At 33.7% G+C, this 10867-nt stretch overlaps 2 protein-coding genes across 2 annotated transcripts; one reads left to right on the top strand and one right to left on the bottom strand.

The window, feature by feature from the left end:
- Positions 1-1238: 1238 nt before the first annotated feature.
- LOC141686358 (protein TOC75-3, chloroplastic-like) lies at positions 1239-3582 on the top strand. The gene is made up of 5 exons (XM_074491397.1): positions 1239-1260; positions 1380-1393; positions 2863-3111; positions 3258-3407; positions 3517-3582. Exons 1-5 carry the CDS (start codon positions 1239-1241, stop codon positions 3580-3582), a joined length of 501 nt encoding a protein of 166 aa, XP_074347498.1.
- Positions 3583-6034: 2452 nt separating this feature from the next.
- Positions 6035-7390, bottom strand: LOC141686359 (uncharacterized). Its single transcript, XM_074491398.1, has one exon. It carries the CDS (start codon positions 7388-7390, stop codon positions 6035-6037), a length of 1356 nt encoding a protein of 451 aa, XP_074347499.1.
- Positions 7391-10867: the final 3477 nt, after the last annotated feature.

A 10867-nucleotide genomic window follows, 5' to 3' on the forward strand; every position in this document is an offset into this window, starting at 1 on the left:
TTTAGGAGTTTATTTGGGTCTGTGAACTACGCAAGTTGGCTGCATTGGGGCCAGTACGCTCACACTTTATTTATCAAGTTTTATTTAATGGACCGTGTTTTAAATATTACATTAAATGTGTTTATAGGTATTTATTGCATATGTTAACTTCAACTTTGCTCAACATGTTTACTAGTATATATATATATATAATTATATATAATTATTTAAAATTTAAATATATACCCTAGGTATTACTTATTTACTATTTTAACCAATAAAATTATTAAACCGTAAAAAATACAAATTATAAAATAACAAATATTGAAAGTGAACCGTGCATCGTACATGATTTTTGGTCATTCTATTTAAAAAATAATAAGCAATAGCATTATATTTAATAGTATAATTAATTAATTATCATTTTACCCGAAATATTTTACCTTTTTTTTATTGAAACTATTTTATATAAATAATAACGTTTTTCCAGACTTTTTACACTTTGCACCCCTCGAGGGATGCAAAGTGAAAAAACTTGATTTTTAATGGTTTTCGAACCCTTTTAACAGAACTCCGTTAAAAGGGTGCAAACTGCAACTAACTTTTAAATTTATTGGGTGCAAAGTTTAAATAATTAAAGTATAAGATCAAAACGAAAAAACACCCAAACGTAAGGGGTGCAAAGTGCTAAAAGCTCTTAAAAAATTATATTTTAAAGCAACTATCATATTCTGATTTCGGATGGGATTCTTTTAACTTGGCTTAAATTTCATATCGTCTAATACAGGATAGTTCAACCAAAAATTGGTTCAGCCTTCTCCACATGTGTGTTGTACACACTTACTCTTTAAGCAAGTAAAATATCATGGGAGGGAGATGCATGGAGGACTAGTTTTGGACCATCTTGTCATGCTTTAGGATACTTTCTTTCCTTTTTGACTTCTTAATGCTCCTCTCTAATTTTGTAACCGTTGGTACAAACTCTGCAGACAGATTTCCTCTCCCCGATCCAACGTAATTTTGTAATACACTGTACACAAAGTTTCAATCATTGAATGTCACTTGTTTTGTTACTTATTCCTTTTCCTGAACCTCCTTTTTCCTCTTAAATTTATTATTTTTCCACTGTGAATCCAACATCCAGCTTCCTGATCTTATCGGCCAAGCAGCCACATATTTTTTTTTTGAATTGATTTGGAGCATAATTAAATTAATAAATTATGTAAAGACTACAGAGCATACTAGCGGAGGGTTTGCAAATGGGGAACAAGTGGAACGCAGGTTGAATTAGAATTCTTTTTTTACTAACTGAAACATAAGGAAAATGAAGATTATGAATCATTTTACATGCCCGGCACGGTGTAATGTATGATTTGATATTCTTGTTGTTTTTGTTATAGATGCGAAATGGTTGGTAAGTTGTATTCAGGCCTCTTTTGGAATCAAATTGATTAATTTTCAATTAAATATTAAAAACTTTATATTTATTATTTTAAACCTAATAGGGTACATATAAAAATAAGAGAAAAATGGGTCCTAGTATACTTTTATATAACTCCATGAGATTATAAATTTCTTCAATACAAATTTAATGTCATTTTTATAAATATTTGAGAAAATGTTATAAACTCAGGTAGTACCTGAGATCAAACTCAGTACATGATTTTCTAAAAATAAATTAGATGTACTTTTTAATCATATAAATTTTTATATACTTTTTAACAATATAATGCTTATAAATTTAAATCAAATTAAAGTCATTTTGACTAGTTAAAAGTTAAAATAAATATGTATTTAGGGAAATAATGAATATTTTATGAAATAGGCATAGACATTAGTTATTTTTTGAACTTAATATTACGGTTACATTTTTTTGGTTGGAATATTACGTTACATTTTAAATAGATTAAGTTTAAGGGATTAAGTATTCCTTTCCTCCTATGTTCACTACAAGAAAAATGCAATCAGACAACGGTTAAAAAAAAATACCGCTGTCCTAAAAAATACAACAACGGTGAAATGATTTTGCAAAAAAAAAACAGTTGTGTGAGCTTAAGGACAGACAATAGTTATCTATAAGTTCAAAAACTGTTGTCTTTGTTATGCCCTCCCATGGAATCAGACAACAGTGTGCAAACTAAACTGTTGTCTTAGAATACTAAGACAACACGCTAGAACTGTTGTTAAATAACAACCATTTATCAGATTAAGGCGATGGTTTTGCTGCTTATGTTGTGTAATTTGGACAAGTGCTTATTCTTACCCTTGTCTCATTAAAAATCAAACAACTGTGCGTTTATAACATTGTTAAAAGGAAAGGCCACATATAATGGTGTTTTAAAGCATTATATTTATAAGATTTACACGACGGATTTATAACGCGTTGTCTAAACACCACACTTTAAAAGATACTTTTAGAGGTTGTTTTGAATTATTTATTTTTCATTCTCCCTCCTATTTTAATTTAATCTCCCGCAAAATTTTAACAACTCAGCAGTTTACTTTTTTCATCTCTCAACTAATAGACAACGGTTTGAGATGTAAAAAACTTGTTAGAAACTCAAACACACAATGATTTGGTTCTTCATGGTTTAATAGATTATCTATAAACTGTTGTCTCTGAGTAATGTTAAAATGAAAAAAATGAGTTGTATATATGTTAAATCCCCAGAAAAAAAATACAAAAGTAGCCAACCAATGACTACCTAACAAAATATCATCCAACCAATATACACTAGCAAAAAACCCTCAATCAAGTTGGCAAATCAGAATATTTCCTCAAGTCAACAACTAATTTCAATTGGATAATTCACAAACCAAATTACTTATTAAGATGTTATGTAAGCTTACTTATCACACCCAACAAATAATTACTTATTGCAGAATTTCACTCGTCAAAGCAAGTTCACTTATGGAATTGTGATGGAAGAGATAACAACACGAGATGAAAGCAGTAATATATGTCCAGCTGGGCAAAGGGTGTTGCCAAGTGGAGGCGTAAGTGCTGATGGACCTCCGACAACCCTCAGTGGCACTGGCATTGACCGAATGGCATTCTTACAGGCTAATATAACAAGAGACAACACAAAATTTGTCAATGGAGCAATTGTGGGTGAAAGAAATGTATTCCAGGTAAGCAAATTGATAAAAGTTCATAAATAAGTAAAATATCAAGAGTATTTCTTGAAGAAACTTGATGAGTTGATGTTAGATGATTACTGAGTATTTTCTTCCTCACTGTGTCTTTCTAATACCCGTGTTCTTGACTTTTTCTGCAGCTAGACCAGGGTCTTTTCATTGGCAGTAAGTTCCCGTTTTTTAATCGTCACCAGCTGACTTGGACCAAATTCCTCCAGCTGAAGACAGTGGAAGAAGGTGCTGGTAACCCTCCACCCCCAGTAACAAGTTGTTGGCAGAGAAGAAGCAGGGTATCATATATTGAACACCTTATTCGATCAGAATTCCAACCAAAACCTTGAAAAGCGACCAACTGTTTTAATTAGGCATGTCCATAAAACCAATAATGCAATCAAACAGGCTTTTCCACGAAAATGGGCAAAACCGGGCAATGAAATCCGGCTCAATAATCACATTGGTCACTGAAATAAAAATAAAAAAACTGAACATGGTTACAAATTTAAGATTAACAGGGTTTATGGCCCATCAACACTACTGTCCAATAATTAGATGACACTGAATCCAACATATAAATGCCAGACAGTCCAAACAATCAAGAAAAAGGGAGCGATAAATTAGAAAATGACAAATTCCAGTATGATAAATCATTTATAAAAATTAAAATAAACTGCTAACTTCATATATATTAAAACAGTAATCGTAATTGACACTGATTAATTAAAATTATCAAATTTTGGCAAATAATAATTCGAGAAATAAAAAAGATTTATGAATAAATAAATTATAGAAGGAAGAGAGGTAACTCATGCTGGGGTAATTTTCTAGACAATTTAACTTAAAAAGAAGGTAATTTTTACCATCATGGGAGTTGAATCCATTCATCTTCGTCCCACATATAACTAGCTTTTTCCTCATCAAGTTCGTCAACATTGGGAAATATTGGCAAGTGCAGCTCATTCTCAAGTTCTATTTCTACTGATCCATCATTTTCATCGTCACATTGTTCATAACAGTTCTTTTCCGGTAATTTCAACACGACATACCAATGTTTTTCAAGAGGATCATCAATGTAACAAACCTGCTTAACATGTTTCCCTAGCACGAACAGATCATTTACGAAACCTAATTTGTTCAAATTAACAATTGTATATCCCAAGTCATCTACCTTAACCCCCTGGTTCATATCTACCCAATTACAACGAAATATTGGGACTCTAAATTTGTTATAGTCCAACTCCCATATACTTGTTATAACTCCATAGTAGGTCTGTGTAGTATGTTCAATATTCTTCTCCTTACCCTGTACAAGCATTGTATCTGCAACGACACAGACACCACTACACTGAACTTGTCGAGTGTCATCACGCTCCTTGGTGCTAAACGTAACACCGTTGATTCTATATCCGCTAAATGTAGGGACATTCTTGTTGGGCCCTTCAGCAATCCACCTTATCTCCTCAGGTATGTTGTTATGGTCATCCAACAATTCTGATTCAATCTATTTAAAACAAATTGATAAATATTAATTATGATGTTTGCTTGAATAAACAAATAACAAATACATTTACCAGAAAAATATAAACTAGGCCTATTTATGATGTTTTTATTCAAATAACAATTATACCTTTTTCCTGAACCATTTGTGAAATTCTGCATTTTGCTTGTTTTTAAGCCAGACTTCATCATTTTCATGTTGTTGGTATCTTGTCATCAAAGATGCCATATGCTCGCTGCGAGAAAAATCACTTTCTTTAGTATATTAATCAAAGTGCAGAAAATAATGAAATAACACACACTTAAATATCACTAACTTACTCAAAATATGGTCTAATGTTAGTTGTATTTTGGAGAAAACACAAATGTGCTAGATGCAAGTCCTCATCGCTCGGCTTTATCAATGTCGCACCAGATAGAGGTCTTGCATTCTGCTCATAATTTGCATTTTGAGACACTCCTTCGGTAGATTTTTCAAAATTCACCAAACACTCCACCGCCTCTTCTACAACGTATGCCTCAGCAATACACCCTTCGGGATGAGCCGGGTTCCGTACATATCCTTTAAATGCTTTTAGATATCTCTCGAAGGGATACATCCAACGAAGGAATATTGGCTCACAAAGTTTAACCTCTCTCACGAGATGAACTGAGAGATGGATCATCACATCAAAGAACGAAGGGGGAAAGTGCTTTTCAAGCTGGCACAATGTTTCCACTAACTCACTCTGCATTTTTTCCAACTTGTCTACATCGATCACTTTACTGCAAATTGCCTTGAAGAAAAGGCAAAACCTAATAATTGTGCACCTGACTTGTTTTTGTAATACTGATCGAATTGAGATTGGAAGCAAATGATGCAATATCGTGTGACAATCATGAGATTTCATTCCAACAAGCCGAAGATTTTCCATGTTTACAAGATTCTTAATATTTGAACAAAATCCATCTGCCAACTTCATTTTAAGAAATGATGAGCAAACTGTTTTTTTTCTGCATGCGTTAAGTTCTATGATGCCAACGGTACCTTTTCTTTCTTTCCAGGAGTCTTTGTCTCAGCTCCGTTCTTATTCCCATTTCAGCCATATCAAGACGGACAGATTCCCTATCTTTTGTCTTCCCCAGAATATTTAGTAAAGTTCCAAGCAGGGCTTCGCATATATTTTTCTCGATGTGCATCACATCGAGAACATGCCTAACTGGCAAAAATTCCCAATACTCAAGTTGGAAGAATATTGAAACCTTTTTCCAAACAGGTCGAGGTTCACCTTTCTATTATCGTGGTTGCCGTTGTTTCTTTCCAAATACATGGGCCCTTAAATGTTGTACTCTTTGAAAAACCTCTTCTCCGGTTAATGGAACAGGGGCGACCCCCTTCTCCACAGTGTTATCAAAAGCTGATTTCTGCATTCTATAAGGAAGATTACGGGGCAACCATCTTCGATGCCTCATAATCTTTGTAATTAACCAACCTAGTAGCTTTTGTTTCATCAATACAAATAGTACACGCATTATACCCTTTAATAACATTTCCTGACAAGTTCCCTAAGGCAGGATAATAACTTATTGTCCATAATAAAATGCCCCTAAGCATGAAAGACTCTTTCTTATAAGCGTCGTACATTTGTTTCCCATGCCACAACTCTTGCAGATCTTCTATTAGTGGTTGAAGGAACACGTCGATATCATTTCCAGGCTCATTCGGTCCAGATATTAACAAGCAGAGCATAATATACCTTCTCTTCATACAAAGCCATGGAGGAAGGTTATAAATTGATAGCAAAGCAGGCCAACTTGAGTAATCAGTACGGTTTCCATGAAAAGGATTGAAACCATCGGAAGATAAAGCTAATCGAATCCTAGTCTTTGATGCAAAATCAGGCCATTTTTGGTTGACATCCTTCCATGTTATTGAATCAGTTGGATGCCTCATTTTACCATCCTTTTGTCGCTCGGTGTCATGCCACGTCATGTCCTTTGCAATGTGAGGTGTATTGAATAAATTTCGTAATCTTGGTATCAGTGGGAAATACCATAGAACTTTAGCAGGGACCCCTTCAAGTTCATCTCCTTTTTTGTTCAATTTCCATCTAGAGGCCTTACATACGCGACAAGTAGTCTGTTCTTCATCTAAATCGCCACGGTATAAGAGACAATTATTCGGACATGCGTGTATCTTTTCATACCCCATTCCTAATGCACATAAGGTTTTTTTTGCTTCATTGAAGGAAGAAGGGATGTTGTTGCCTTCCGGAAGTAAAGAGCCAAGTAATAACAGAATATCACTGAAGCATGAATCAGACATACCATGCTTCACTTTCAAGTTGTATAACTGGACAAGAGCTTTCATCTTAGTGTACCTCTCACATCTAGGATAAAGAGGTTGATGTTCACCTTTAACATGGTTGATGAAATCAGAAGTGTCGGTTTTGTCAGAACTTTCATCAGAAGACATATCATCGTCGTCGTCCTCGTCATGTTCACCCATTCTTGAGGTGCCTTGATTGATAGATTCCGAAGTGTCGGTTTCATTAGAACTTTCTACAGAATTATTCTCCCCGTGCCATATCCAACGTGTATAAGTTTTATCAATACCATTTTGAAAAAGATGGTTTTTAACTATCTGCGCTCTCCATGATTTACTATGTGCGCAGTTTACACATGGACAACTGATTTTTTCTGCATTATAACCATTCTCAAATGCAAATATTAACAAATCTTCCACTCCTTTTTTGAACTCTTTTGTTCTTCTATCCGCTTTTAACCATGACCTATCCATCTTTTAAAAGTCTGAATAGAACCACAAATTCAGACTAAATTATGAAATCTTTATATTTCCCCAAAATCTTTATAACTGAACCCTAATTGAAGTAAAAAAAGCATCAAAATGAATTCAAAATAGAGGACTTATATAACCCAAATTCATAAATTAAAGTACTTACCTGTCCTTATAGCTTCTTAAAAATGAATTGTGAAGTCTTTATATTTCCCCCAAATCAATACGAACCCTAGTTCAGAATCACAAAAAAATGAATTCATCAAAATGAATTCAAAAGAGAGTACATATAAACCCGACTTCATAAAAGACTGTACTTACCTGTTCAAGTGTGAAAAGAAATTTAAAACCCGAGTTCTTGATGTCTTGGAATCTTGATGTGACATGGATTTGATATCTAGATTTGAGGACTTGAGGGTATGAGCACGATTTTGAGCATAGATTTGAGAGTATTAGCACAAATTTGAACATAGATTTGAGAGTATTATGGATTTGAGAGCACATGGACATGGATGAACGGCCTAACTACCAAGTAAATAAATGTGTTCTTGTTCCGACAGATACATATGTCTGAACAAATATATGTCTGAAATAAAAAGTAATTAATAATATGTTTAAGTATCAACTAAATTGTTATATAAGAATTACATGGCTCATAAATTAAAATATTTTGAATAATATTAATTTATTTATTTTCTAGGACCACAATAATTTGGATTTTATGTATTTGAATAAATTAATATAGAGGAATAAATTATATAATTTATTAAAAAATAAATAATCACAAATTATTTTAACGAAATAGTATGTCGGTAATAAGAATATCGAATTTATATTACACGAAAAATTGTGAAGTTGTTCTTTAATAGATATTAGTGTAGTTTGAATCGTTTAGAATGTCTTTATTATCATTTTCAATTTCAATATTTTTTATATTATTAGTGTTAAACGATCGGTAAATAAATCATCTAATTATCTTTAGTTTGTTATTTGTTTTTACAACTTGATCGTATCGACAATTGGGAGTTCCGAACTATATATTGTTTTACACAATGGTGTTTTTGAAAAACTATTGCCCAACACTAGATTAAACAGTTGTTTTGTAAACTGTTACATATAACTCACTAGCGATAAGTTCGACTTTTTGGAGTTGATATCCCCTGTTTATCGATATTTTCTAAATTTGTAAAATATTTTCGACGATCCAATTGTACGGATGTTTAAATCACCCTTTCAATGATCCAAACATATGGATGTGCTTCGAATATGAATATGATTATCATATACAATATTGATACCTTTTCTAGAAAAAGATGTTCCGATGTGTTTTTATATTAATCGAATCTTTCTTATTAAGCATATTCATCAATTATTCTAAACATTATACTTTAAACCCTATCTTAACCCCAAATATTTTTTTTATTGTAGGTAACCCGCAGCCGCTACCCTTCAGGTGCACACTGGGTAAACCCTACGGGCTCACGCAATAGCCTGCAAACTACGTGAACCAAGGTAAACCGCATTTAGCGACATACTCTAACTCAGGAAGCATAATCATAAATTCTCCTCCCGTGGGATTCGAACATGTGACCAAGAGGATAGTTATCCCCTCTTTAACCAGCTGAGTCAACCCTTGCGGGCAACCCCGAACAATTTAGAAAATTACTCTTTCAACTACTTTGTTAAACTAATTTGTTAGCCCCTAGTGATCCTTAAATCGTAACCGTAACCCCTTATAAGTCACCTTATCAGTCGACCCTACTTATAAGTTGAATTTATGACTTATAAGCTGATAAGTTGAATGTTAGTAATGACGTACTTAGTAGCATGTTGATTGTATCATATTTAATATTAGTAATTAATTATATATTTTAATAATCCCCTGTTCACTAAGAGAGTTAAATACACATGTTTACATTAAAAATTGGTTCATAATATTAAATGTCTAGATTTTGTATTCTGTGTTGGTTAATATTTTATTTTAATATTTTTTATCCTTGGATTAGTTTGTCAATGAATGTACGTATTAGGTCCCCTGTACCACCAAGTAAACTAAGTTGTCTCTTGTGCATGCAATTGAATCTATTAAATTAAATATATTAAAGGATGAATGTGCTTATAACTAGTAAAAACAAATTGGTGTTAGTTGTGTAATATTTTAATTAAAGGATGAATGTGCTTAAAGGATGTATGTGCTTATGGTAAAAAATGTTACTAAATTTTTTGTAGAAAAAGATGAAGGAGGAGAATAAGGAAGAAAACTTAAAGTTGAAGGTACTAATGATGTGTTAACAATGGCGCTCGGTAAGCCTGAGCACGGAGGCAGAGTACGTGGTCAGGGAATTCATGTGAAGCAGTCGGTTTATTTTGATCTTCCGAGGGAAAAAAAGCGAGGACAGTGGAAGAAAGGGTACGTGAGGCAATTCAAAAGTACATGGCAGAGGAGACTCCAAAAATTATTAAAGAGAGAGATGCATTTTGGGCTGCTGAATTTGAAAAATACAATGCACATTCATCGAAAAATGGTGTACAACATGATGGTAGTCCGAAACCAAATTCCCAGCAGGCAAGCTGTCACTCTAAGGGTGGGGTTGATGTGGATGTGGATGTGGATGTAGGTGTTCATAAAAATATGACATTGATAGATAATTTGTTTGTGGATTTAGCGGTGGAGCTTGAGGATAATAAAAAGGTGGCGGGTGAGGATGATAATGGAAGGGCTGTTGAGGAAATGAAAGTGGATTCTTCGGGTGGTTCTGTATGCCGATTGGCTGTTGGATCGTTGAGCAACATTGTTGCTTGTGCAACAATTGATGAAGTACGCGTTCCCGAAGGACATGAGAAGACTATCCATGGAGTAAGTCTTGGAGAAAAGAATGCAAGGGTGTCTATCACTAAAGTCATTCAAGGAGATGCTAAGATTCCCTTCCCTATCGGGGATGAAATTTTGACTGTTCAAGAAGCCATGGGAACTTTTATTGCATGACCGAGAAACATGATAATTGCAGGAAACAATAGCAGTACTTCTCATGTTTTGGCCGCCAAGGTCAGAATGCTTTTTTAGTATGGTTAATATATGTACTATGTGCTTGTTTAGTCTGTTTTTTTAATTATTTTTATTTGCAATTGTTTTAGAAAACCAAGAAAGCCCATGCTAAGAAAATGAAGAAAACGTATAAAGTAATTGAAGATGTTGAACCAGAGCTTGTTGTTCAGATTGGTCCAAATTATCCTTCTGCAATGAAACGTTTGTGGACATGGGCAAAGGAAGCCTTGAGTGGTGGCCGAACAATTTCTTTTGAGCTAAGAAAAGAAGCATTTGGCTTTACAAAGAAGCAAATCATGTTCTTATCTGATATACATGCAGTGTGCTTTGGAGGTGAAATGGCCGGCTCTGTCATTTGCCTTTTTATTCAGTAAGCTTTTCATACAAAGTTTTTTTTCCGGAGTATATAGCCTTGGAATAAATATGACAATCTT

The sequence above is a fragment of the Apium graveolens genome, chromosome 9, assembly GCF_009905375.1.
Source record: "Apium graveolens cultivar Ventura chromosome 9, ASM990537v1, whole genome shotgun sequence".
Lineage (NCBI taxonomy): Eukaryota > Viridiplantae > Streptophyta > Magnoliopsida > Apiales > Apiaceae > Apium > Apium graveolens.

What these genes read in the sequence shown, in the direction of transcription:
- LOC141686359 (XM_074491398.1), bottom strand. Translation starts at nt 7,390, where the DNA reads ATGGATAGGTCATGGTTAAAAGCGGATAGAAGAACAAAAGAGTTCAAA.
- LOC141686358 (XM_074491397.1), top strand. Translation starts at nt 1,239, where the DNA reads ATGGGGAACAAGTGGAACGCAG. An exon ending in GTGAAAGAAATGTATTCCAG is followed by an intron (nt 3,112 to 3,257) that starts GTAAGCAAATTG and finishes CTTTTTCTGCAG; the next exon opens with CTAGACCAGGGTCTTTTCAT. An exon ending in GTTGGCAGAGAAGAAGCAGG is followed by an intron (nt 3,408 to 3,516) that starts GTATCATATATT and finishes GCAATCAAACAG; the next exon opens with GCTTTTCCACGAAAATGGGC.